General features: G+C 42.1%; 1 protein-coding gene across 1 annotated transcript in view; it reads left to right on the plus strand.

The window, feature by feature from the left end:
• LOC138582358 (solute carrier family 26 member 10-like) overlaps positions 1 to 12,012 on the plus strand; it is a 170,816-nt gene that overhangs the window by 17,839 nt on the left and 140,965 nt on the right. The window contains exon 2 of the mRNA XM_069653608.1: positions 11,605 to 11,715. Within this exon, the coding sequence (XP_069509709.1) occupies positions 11,605 to 11,715 (111 nt within the window). The remainder of the gene's footprint in view (positions 1 to 11,604; positions 11,716 to 12,012) is intronic.

Genomic DNA, 12,012 nt, shown 5'->3' on the forward strand with positions numbered 1-12,012 from the left:
AAGGCGAGGTGGCGATGCACTCTCCATTCTATGTACATATCAGGGGTACCAGACTGTGTGGGTATATCAACAGGCTTATCTGTAATATCTTCCTCCCCACTCAAGCTCGGAGAGTCTCCATGTTCCCCTTCCTCCTCACCTGACGTTGAAGAGAAATCCAACTTCTTTCCGTGTGAGCGAGGAACGTGGGCTTTCTTCTTCTTGAGTAGATAGGGCCGACCTCGGAAGGAAGCCACCGTGACTCTGGGTAGGAATCAACGGTGACTCCCCTCCGCGACAGACACACGAAGCAAGGGGAAAAGCCTTGCAGCACAAAAACCCCTTTGGAGTGCTGAATCCCCGCTGGACTGGAATATATGAGGTGAAGTTTCAAGCCGGAGTAGTATGAAATGACGATCCAGGGCAGGTAAGTGAAGGAGAAGCACAAAAGAACGGGGAAGGAGAGAATGCTGGAATGCTGAACAGAAGGGAGCCAACGGATGGAAACCCGGGAGAGAAACAGCGAATAGGCTAGCATGCAGGCTGAAAGGAGGAAGGGAGGAGAATACACGGGGGGCGAGGAGGAGAGAGGTCAAGGAGAAAAGAGTGGAGCAACGGAGAGGAGAAAATAAGGACAGAGGCGGATCACCGCCAAGCGAAGTAAAGAGGAGCGCAAGCAACAAAGGAGAAATCCAAGAGTTGCAACGCGCCGAACCTCCGAGCGTAAGCTAGTAAATACACTCAGCGGCGGCCATGTTTGAAAAGACTAGACCGCTAACGACGTCTAGGTATACAACGTGGCGGCACAGTCAGGTGGCAGCCATGTTTCCACCTCTTCCACAAGCGCCAGGAACCCGCGGTTGTGACAGTACTTCACAGATATTATTGCACCATCCTTAAATAGACATGTTTGTAAAATCTGTCCAATTGAATGTAATGAAGTGAATTGCAAGAAGTATGAATAAATCAAAAATAATTTAAGATGGTTTAATTTTCCCAGCATTATATGATTGACTTCCCAAAAGGATATTGGTTAAAGTTAAGAAATAGAATTTCAAAAATGTGTTAAAGGACATTCCATATCTGGTTCTAGAAGGCCTTCACCAACAAGCATTAAATAAACATACATGCAGTGGCTGAGTGACATGACCAACATAAACCAGTGTCAGAAATGTTGGAATTAAACAGTCTCTTAGCAGTAATAAAGGCCATCTGTGTGATTTAATAAAGAGTTTGGGTTAAGTTCGCAGACACAGATACCATGTTAATCTTAGTCCAAAGTATAGACAACATTTCATCTTCAAAATGCTTCCTACGGTCCTCTTTGTACTGCAAGTCTGATGACTATTTAATATTAGGAGGTCCTTTCCCCTTTAAAATGATGTAGACATTAGAAGCTTTAAGGACATCAAGGTACTCCATGAAGCATAATCTAATAGGATCAACAACCAAGTTATGCGTATCATTCCTGCTCTTGGAGTCCAATCACACATTTATTAAACTAAGATATTGACTGGTAGCAAATCTTGACAATTAACATTTGGTTTTAAATGTTTCTGTAGTAAGGATGTCGCCACCCGTAATTATCTTATTGATAACTCTAACTCCTTTATTAATCCAAGCTTTCCATAAAATAGGGCTATCATTTACAGTTATGTTTTTTATTGCACGATATGTATGGAGAAAGTGCCTTGGTAGGTATGTTAGTTTAATGGATGAGGAAATTCCTCAAGTATGAAATAGTAAGATATATTGTTTTGGAGAAACCCGCCTTATATCCATTAAATAGATGGTATCCTTGACGTCAAATGGTAACAAAGATATTTTTCAACCGTCAACTAAGTAGGTACATTAATGATTTCAAAAAATGAAAAACAATTTTTGGCTTGTTTTAGAACAAAGGCTCTATGGTAATCCTTAAAGTCTGGGAAACCTACACAATCGCAAGCTTATGCATTTTTAAGTTTACTACAAGCAATTATTTTATTTTTCTTAAGACACCATAGGAAATCAAAAAGTATCTTATTAATAGATCTGAAAAAGGAGGATGGTAAAGGGATATGCAGCATTTGTAAATAGTATAATATTACTCGTGTGAACATTATTTTGATGGTCTCTAATATTACCCACCATGAAAGGAATAACTGGGACCATAAGGCAACAGATTCAAATAAGTTAAGTTGCAAGCTTTGCAGATTATCATATCCATTTGAGAAAGCGAGGGAGAAATTGAAATACCCAAATATGTAATAGATACTGGACAAAAACTAAGGCCTAAATGAGTTAAATCTTGTTTTAGACAATAAATATTGAGTGGAGGGAACGCAAACTTGTCTTTATTTAACTTAAACCCTGAGAAATTAGCGAAAGAATCTATCGTATTTAGTAAATGAGGGAGTGTTGTGCTTGGATTTTACAGAAAAATGAATATGCCATCAGCATGCAGAAAGTTTGAATTCAGAATTGCCACAAATAATGCCTACAATATCTTTATTAATTCAAATAGGGGCTTAAGGAAGGTCCACAACAAATAAAATAGGGGCGAGGAGACAGCCTTGTCTTGTACCTCTATGAAGGGAAATTCAGGGAGACAATTGTCCATTGATAAATATAGATGCCTTTGAGTCAGAATATAGAAGTTTAACCAAATGAATGTAACCATTTCCAACCCATACCATGCCACTTTAAAGCTTGAAATAAAAAATCCCATTCTAAACCCATGCTTTTTCAGCATCAAATGCTACCGCTATGTAGCTGTTTTTTGGATGGTTATTTCTATTTATAAAGTGAACAAGATTCCTAAAAAGTCTAGTGTTAGCTGAAATAATTTTTCCTTTAACAAATCCTACTTGATCAGGTTTAATTAATTTATGAGTGAATGATTCTTTCTATTGGCTAAAATCTTTGCAAACGTTTTACAATCAGAATTGATTTATGAAATTGGTCTATCATGTTTGGGTAATTCATATTGTCTTCATTATGTTTGGGAAAAAGGATCAGAAGAGCTTCAGTAAAGGAGCCCGATGACTTACCAATACTTGAAAAAGAATTGTATAGAAAGTCCAGTTTTGGTGTGAGGGTAAGAGAAACATTTGCAAGAGAATCCATAGAAAACCCATCGGGCCCAGGAGCGTTACCTTTCTTAAGGTCATTAATGGCTTTGGAGATTTCTTTCACATGAATAGGGTAATTAAGATTACTTAAATCAATGTCCACTGGATGATTACGTTTTAAACAATCACAAAAATAAAGTAAAGTCGATATTAGAGTGTAAATGGTTTGAGGAATCGAATTTCACATGAAAATTGGTAAAAACATTCAAAATATCCACATCAGAGGATACTTCTTTTCCTAAGTCATTCTTTATTGCAGATAGTCTAGATCTTTCTTTTTTGACATTGACACATGAGGCTAGACCTTAACCTGCTTTGTTAGATGATTGATACATTTTGGACTTACATTTTAGTACAACACTGCAAGCTAGCTCCGTCAATTTATTATTAATAGTGAAATGAAGAGCAGGGATCTCTTTAAAAATAAAATTGTTCACTTTTGTATTGTATTTCTTCTCTAAGTCCCTCAGTTGACTGTGAAGAACATCCAGATCTTTTTTAACCTCCTTCTTTTTCGTGGCTTCATATGAGATAATATGTCCCCACAAGGCTGCTTTATAAGCATCCCAGTTATTGGCTGGAGATGTGTCATCAGCTTTATTGATTTGAAAGAAGAACTTGTGAAAGTCAAGAAAAGATTTTTCAAAATGAATATCTTCAAGTAATGATTTATTAAATGTCCATCTACTTATGCACTAAAGCATCCCAATTCCAAATGTGTTAATACAGGAGAATGATCTGATATTACTGAGCATTCCAAAGTGGAGTCAATTAGTGCATGTAGTAAGGATTTGCAATAGTGAATTCTGTGGGAGGGAAAGATGAAATCCAAAGCTGTAGGGTGCGAAAATGTGCATGAGTCAAAAACATGAATTTCCGATAAACATCTTGTAAATTGAGTGTATAATTTGCTATTTTTAAATTGACATGAGCTTCTTCTATTTAGAAAAGGGTCTATAATAATATAAAAGTCCCCACAAAGTTAGGGAAGTATGATTGTAGAATCATTTATTTCAAATCAATCCAGAAGCTAGGGTCGGGATTTGTGGGCACTGCTGTCATGGTCATTGGACAAGGGTCCAGGCCTTCCTCACCCCCAGGGTCCAAATGGACCCAGTCCTGGCGCCTCTGGCGCCAGGCTCATGGAAAAGTGTGCTTTGCACACTCTGTGCCTAGGGCACCTGCATCAGGGCCGGGCGTCGCCATAGACCATCATTGGAAGGCACATGCAAGAGTCCCTGGGAGGGGCAAGGTAGAGCCACAAGGCGAGGCCAAAGGGAGGGGCCAGGGCCAGCCTATTTAAGGCCAACCCACCCACATGCCTCAGCTTTGCGTTATTCTGCTTCAAGCAGTGTAACGCTTACCGCTGTCCTTACCTGTTCTTCATCTCTTCGTGCATCCACTTGATTCCAGCTGCTCCATCGCTGAAGACCATCTTACCTGAATCCCGCTACTGCATCGCGGAAGACGCATCTTACCAGATTCCAGCAACTCCATTGCTGAAGGAGCACCTTACCTGATTCCAGCCACTCCATCGCTGAAGGCGAATCTTACCTGATTCCAGGTACTCCATCGCTGAAGGCGCACCATACCTGATTCCAGCCGCTCCATCGCTGTGCGCGCATCTTACCTGCATCCCATCTCTATCGGAGTCGGAGCCTTTCCTCACCTGATCCGGGCGTCCAGCAACACGGGAGCTCCACTTCTTTTCTTCAACTTCGCGGTACCTTCATCTTGCAGCCGCAGAGCTGCTCCCGAGCATCCAGACTCCGCTCTACACCGCCAGTCTTCTCCTGCAAGGGAAAAAGAACACAACAGGTTAGCAACCATATTAAAAATTGAACGCTTGGCCGCACCATACCTGAGTCTAGAGTTCCATTATAAAGGCTAACTTACCAGCTAATTCGGGAGCTCCATCATCCTCAAGGGAATACCCGCACTCACTCTGCGACTCAGATCTGCCATCTTCACACCTATTCGGAAAGAGATAAGACATTGCAAGAAGGACTATTAATAATCAAGGCAAAATACATTATAATAAAACGAACATTAATCATAATCAAAAGACTTACCTTCTAAGTGGATTGGTCGCAGCCGGTCTGGATCACCACTTCCATGGACTAGTGAAGCAACTATGTCCACTCTACACTCGCCTGCAACAGGAAGCAGGACGGAGAGCTCAGCGTTACATACCACGGGTGAGCTTGCATGGGAAAACGCTTGCGCACTTCATTTTGGCACGAGAGGGTCGAGGGAATTCAAGACACCACCACGCCATTCTCATTCCCTCCCATTTTCTCTCAGGGGCAATACCTGCGTCCAGAATAGCAGGCCCAGCAGCAGCTGCGGGAGAGAGTCTATCCAGGGGAGCCAAATCGAGGGAGAGCTCCAACCATGCCCCAACGTCCCAGCAGAGACGAGGTGAGCGTAACACCCATTAATATTAAGAATCAAAAAATCTGAGAGTCAATCGATAATTTAGCTAAGACCCATCTGCCTTTAGAGTCTGTATTTTTATGTAGGATCTAATCATTAATGCCCTTTTTAATAAAAATGGCCACACCATTATGTTTACCGTCTGCTTGACTAGCCAATACAGCAACCACCCGAATTCTTTACAATTTCATGGATTCTTGCAATGATAGATGAGAGAGGCAAAAACATTATTTCAACAATGAATAAACACTTAAAAACCCGTTTCCAATCAAGATCATTTCTGTATAGCCAATAGCTAATATACACCAAATCAAAGGTATTTTCACTTAGGTTGTCAAAAACTGTAGAAATGGGAAGAAAAACACCAAAAAAGAAGAAAAAATGAGAGCAAACATTGCTGAACCTGACAACAGGGTGTTAAAAAATGAAAACTTGTGACGTTACAGTGCTGACGACAACCCCACTCAAAATGTATATGAAGGGGAGATATAACAAAAAGAAAAAGTTTGAATGTCAGAATTGCAATTTCATGTACAAAAAGGGAGTGTAGGCACATTCCATAGAAGGACAAAACAGCAAGTAAACAAGAAACTTGCCCATTCCACATAGTTCTTGAGCATAACTGTTCCAGAGAAATTTCATATTATAATGGATCAAGTGGTTGATACCGAGAAGAAGAAAAAGAAAAAATATATGTGACTGGTGGTTCAGGTATCCATTGCCTCCATCTTTTGTAGTCTTATAACATTCTTTAGATCAGCTGGATCCTCAAATAAAGAAGTGTTGCCATTGATGGTGACTCTATAAGTGCAGGGATGGATCAGGCCATATCTCGCATTCAGTTGCTTGAGCGCAGGTCGATAGGAGAGCAGCTCTTTCCTCTGCTGGGCCGAAGCCTTAGACACACTATGTGAGATAAAAGTTTTGTGACCATTTCAAACCAGATGTTCAATTCCCTTTGTCTTCTGCATAATCAGTTAAAGTTGTGTATATTCAAGAAGCAAAATGATTATTGTTCTTTTCGCATTTTTCTTCTTGTGTGACTCTGTATATTAAGGACAATGGAAGAATGCAGATTCAGAATGTGAGGCAGGGTTTTCTTGAGAAAGAGAACAACATCATCCCCCTCAACTCCCTTCGGAAAGCCAAATATGTGGAGGTTATTGCTACAATTTCTATTTTCCAAATCCTCGTTTTGCTTCGAGTTGTTCCAAATGAACAACTTGAGTGGCAACGTCTTCAGCAACACTAACTCTTCTCTCAACCTCTTCCATTCTGTTTTCAAAATCCGCCCATCGCTCATCCAGGAGTTCCTCTGAAGGGTTTATTTCTAATAAAAGAGTCTCCATATTAGATTCCAACAGTGTTTGAACAGGAGGCAGGGAGTCACTTTTGGCCTTTTTAAAGTGGCTGCCACTGGTGCAGAAGCTTCTTTATTAGCAGAGCTTTTTGCTTGGCCTTTTGGTGAAGCCATAGTGAGGGGCAAATCAGAGTAACTAGGAAACACTTATGTCACACTCTAGGTCCTAACCACTACTTCCCTTTCATTATTGTGGCTAGATGTGTAAGAGCACAGCATATCAACAATATGATGCTTGAAGATAGAGGCAAAGCAATCACAAGATGTCGCTATTACCCCAGCACCTCTTAGGAGTTCCAATCAATAGATGACAGAGTGTTCAAATAAAACGTTATTTCCCACATGTAGTTCTCAACTATTGTTTGATTAGATCCAGATGAGAGAATCATGTTGAAAATGAGAAGTATTCTCTTATAAATTCATCTCTCAGCAAGCGATAGGATGCAAAAACCACCTTTGTGGAAAGAAGATAATGTAATGTAATCTTTAAATATGTGACAAAGTACCTTTCAGGGCATAATTCAATAAAGAAGTTGGAGTTGTGGCTATCTCATACGGCACCTGGCCACACCCCCAATATATCATTTTAAATTTCTCTTGCTGTACTGGGCATTTAATAAGCTGATGTAGAGCTCTCTCTCACTCTCTTTCTTTCACGTGTCTTTTAAATGTTCCTTAGTTGCTTGCTATTCTGAGGTCTTGTCAGACGCATTGTATGCCCCAACCCCAAATATTGTTTTGTTTTTCGTTAGAGCCCCCCAACCAAGAGTTTGGAATTAACCCTGAAAATGTAGAGGAGGGTGTATTTACAGCTGGTTTACCGAATTTGGAAACATTTGCCTAATATTTTGCTTGTACTCTTTTCCCTGTAAAAAGGGGATTCTGTGTGCCAAAACTGACGCCACAACAACCGAAATGCCCATGCAAATTTCATGCACCAATGGACATAATGCACAATTTTGACAATTTCGAGGCCTTTATATATGGAAATTACATTTCTACCACTAACAATATAGACAACTCAGAGAAAAAAAGTGGCACTGAATGGTGGAAACCTGATTTCTGGAATATGCCATCCACCGCCACAATATTTCTTTAAATGTCACCCAGCCAGTCCTGCTGACAATCCTGCCACTGTGTTGTGATTTATTTGTAGGTCAGGCCGAATGCCCAGACTCACTCTGTACATAATAGTGGTGGGCCTGGTAGTCTTGCTAGAGAACATCAAATCCAGTGTACCCCTCTGCAAGCAGTGGCAGCCTGGCCTGTGTGCAATTTCTAATGAACAAAAAACCAATACCGGTATTGCCAGAGAGAGAGGACTTTTGCCAGCCACTTCTATAAGCAATAATAAACTTAATTTCTCTCTCTGAAATACTGCCTCTTATGGTGTGGTCCTAGTTCTTCTAACCACTCACTGCTGGCCAAAACAGAGAAAAACCAGTCATGAAACGGATTTCAGTTATGTAGAAGGATTATGGAAGGTAAACTTCAAATGGAGCAGAAAATGGGTCTAGTTTTTAAACAGACGACATTTGATGAATAACTTCTGTGACGAATCCTGGGGTCTCGTCACAGCTTCAGACGGAGGGCCCCTTCCCATGAGACCAGGGAGTTGAGGCCGCTACCCAAGAGTTCCCCTGGTGGTGGTGCTCAGTGGGAGGATCTCATGGGGAGAAGCGACCCCATCGAGAACAGTGGTGAACTTGGGAGAATGCAGTATCCCCTTGACCCACCAACCTTCCCTTAATACCTTTTCCATTTCCAAATACATAATGTCCCGATGTGCTTTGGATGTGCTTTGGCAAGACTTCTCCGATAGAAACCACTGGGATGAGGAAGAGGCGACGGGTAATGAGGATCACCAACCTGAATGCCGGCATACAATCGAGCCTTTGCAGCAACGTGATTGGCCAGCTGTCATTTAAAGACAGAAAGCAAACAGAACAAGCGCGTCTACTGTCTCCACTCGATGCAGACCGAGAGTTTGGCAGGAGCCGGCAAGATCCACAAGGAAAAGAAGCCCACAGTGTGCCAGAGTGAAGCAGACCCATGGAAGGCGCAGGAAGTGGGAAGCAAACTAGAGAGTAGAAAACCTGCCCGCTGGGAATCAGAGCTGCTATGATGTCCTCAAAGCATCGGAAAACTGCAGGGGAACTCTGTGAGCGACCGGGAAAGATACCGCTGCAACTGGGAGACCTGCGAAGCGCTTGGGAGACAATCCAACCATAGGAGACAGACAGCCAAGGCCCTACAAGTATCAAGGTAACTACGCTGGCAGTTGGGGAGATCCAGAGAATACGTGGAGTAGGAAACAAAGTAAAAGAGAAAAAATCACTAGGAAAGGGTGATAAGGAGAAAGGGGTCTGGGACCCACATCCGAAAGACATATCCTGACTGGCAGACAGAAGGGATACACACAGACCTTGGCAGGAGAGTAAATCAGGGCTATGGACAGAAGTGAGGCGAAAGCAAAAGAACCTAGAGAAAGGGTGCTGGGACAGCATGCCCTGACTAACAGTAAGGGGGAACATGAACTTTGTGGGAACACATAACCTTCACAGACCTTGGCATGAGAGTAAACCAGGGCTGTGGAACGGAGAGAGATTTTAGAATAAAGACATTGTGAGCAGACAAGAGAAGGGAGTCTGGAAGCCTTATTGGGGAAGTGCCCCACAAGTGCTATCAAAGGGGAATCCGAAGTTTGCATATGTGACTGGCACTCGAAGACCTTGGCAGGAGAGTAAAACCAAGGCTGTGGGTCCAAGTGAAACCAGAGAAACCGGATTGGAAAAACAAGAGTGTGGTGAATCCCACTTGGCAGGGGAGTGGACCAAGAGGAAGGGTACAGAGAACAGGGCTTGAGGCCCGCAGTAACTGAGAAAGAGAAAGCTTCGCAGTTTGGGGCTATACCAAGATAAATAACATTGTTGCAGTACCTAGCTGGCTGGTACTGCCCTAGAAAACGACCTTGCGTATTCTTCAAAGGACTCTGGGGGAAGGGAGTCAACCCCTTGAGTCCAGTGGAACTTATATTTACTTTTTGCACCTTTATGGAACTTTGGTGTTTTAGTTCCAAGGTCGGGCGGCAGGCCGACAGTCAAGAGCCATTTACCCTTTTCACGGTTTCTTAAGTTTAGCTGTGAGGAATAGGTTAGGATTTGTACTCAGAACAATGAATTTAAATTGTGGACATTCTGACATCCATAGTTTCATTAGTTATAGTTAGTTTTGTTGAGGCAGGGAAACCCCTCTTAGAAGTAGGGAAAGCTAGGATTTCTACCAATTTACCCCCTTTTATTTTGAGAAAAAAATTCTATGATAATCATCATACCACCTTTGTGTCCGTCTATTACTCCTACCACCTCACAATTCATTTAATGCAATTCATTCAATGAACTATAGACCAATACTATAAGGTTACGAAGACACAAAGAAGTAAAAGGTATACATTGAAATATTATGGTATGTGGAGGTTATAAGCCTACCTCATATTCCAAGGATAGTTGTTCTAGGGCAAAGGCCCCTCACTCCCCCTTTAGAGCCATGAGAAGGGAAACTCCTCTGGTCCTAACAAATGCAGATGGTGGTCCATCATTGCATGTACGAGTCAACATTCATTTCCCTGATGAATGGTCGTGCAGTAGTAGAGTTATGAACAGAAACGTGTCATGTGGAGGATGTCAAGCGTGATCATAAGACTTTGTTTAAGACATTGACAAAGGATCATTAAGCGGGTCCTGCAATAGGTCAATCTATGTACTGTCATTAGACTGTTGCAGTGATCTATGCTCTTTAGGGATTGAGACTGGATAAAGTGTAGTTGTGGAATAGATGACAGTAGCGTTTGCATGATGCTTACTGATATCAGCACTTTGTGATCAATTAACAGATTTTTTGCTGTTTTTTTATATTAAGTGTTCCCTGTTTTTTTATTGTCTATTGTCTACATTTTAGTTTGGAATACAACGTATTAGAATGATTTGTAAACTGCTGTTTTAGAGTTTCAGGATAGGGGTGGTATGGGGGTGGACGGTGTATGAGCCAGAATTTCACAGAGCACACTTCATTGTATTATTCTGTTTGTGGACTTTCTCAATAATCCTCTTCCTTGGAGTAGGGCTGATGGGGAGTCGGTCATACTGGGCAGGGTTTGAGACAGCCGTGCGTCGAGTCGTCCACATCGTCATCATACTTTAGACTTCATGATGTTTACTGAGGGGGCCTAAGGCTGGCAGGTGTCACCCTTTCAGTCGGAACAGGCATGTTCACAGTATACTTGCCTGTGTGCCAATTTTAGCTTATCCAAGATGGATTAGTTTGAACACCTGTGTCCATCGTTCACCTTTTATTTAAATGAAGCTTGTCTTAGCATTTTGGAGGGCACTGCGAGCTTGAATGTCAGCTGGAGGGAATGTGGGCTGTGGATCGAGCAGGATTTTCAAGATGGGACAAGGGGAAGGAAGGGCAATAGCACACAAGGCCAAACTTGCCTTTACAGGTGTATTACTCCTCTAAGACTAAAAGGTGGTATACATTGTGGTGCTCCCATCGTAGGGCTTGATTCCCAGAGCGTTTTACAATAAGGTTGTACCATTATAAAACCTTTCTGTGAATCAGGCCCATGGGGTGATACAGTGATTTCTGACTCTTGCACCATCTACCAGTCTGGTGAGCAGAACTTAAGCTCAAGTCTTTCTTTGAATGTTTCCTCAGGGATGGCATTCGCTCTTCTGACCTCCGTGGCACCCATCTACGGCCTCTACACGTCCTTCTTCCCCGTGGTGCTGTACATGATCTTTGGGACTGGGCGACACGTGTCCACTGGTAAGGATGCTTGATATTTTTATATATTTTTTAATGATGATCCGTATTCAGAAGGGCAAGAGAAAAATGTACCATTATTACAAAAAATAAGAATGGTGGATTGGACACACTATTTGTCCGTTCTGCCATTTCGCAGCAGTACAAAATTGGAATGTTGCCACCCATCGGCCTCTGAGATTGGAATCTGCAAAGCCAAAAATACCACCCATTCACACCCAGGAAAGGGTGTCCAGCCATTCAGGTGGCTGGAACAGTGGGCAATAACACACTGGGCCTCATTCCGACCCTGGCGTTAAC

The sequence above is a fragment of the Ambystoma mexicanum genome, chromosome 3q (genome assembly GCF_040938575.1).
Source record: "Ambystoma mexicanum isolate Mex_15411 chromosome 3q, UKY_AmexF1_1, whole genome shotgun sequence".
NCBI lineage: Eukaryota > Metazoa > Chordata > Amphibia > Caudata > Ambystomatidae > Ambystoma > Ambystoma mexicanum.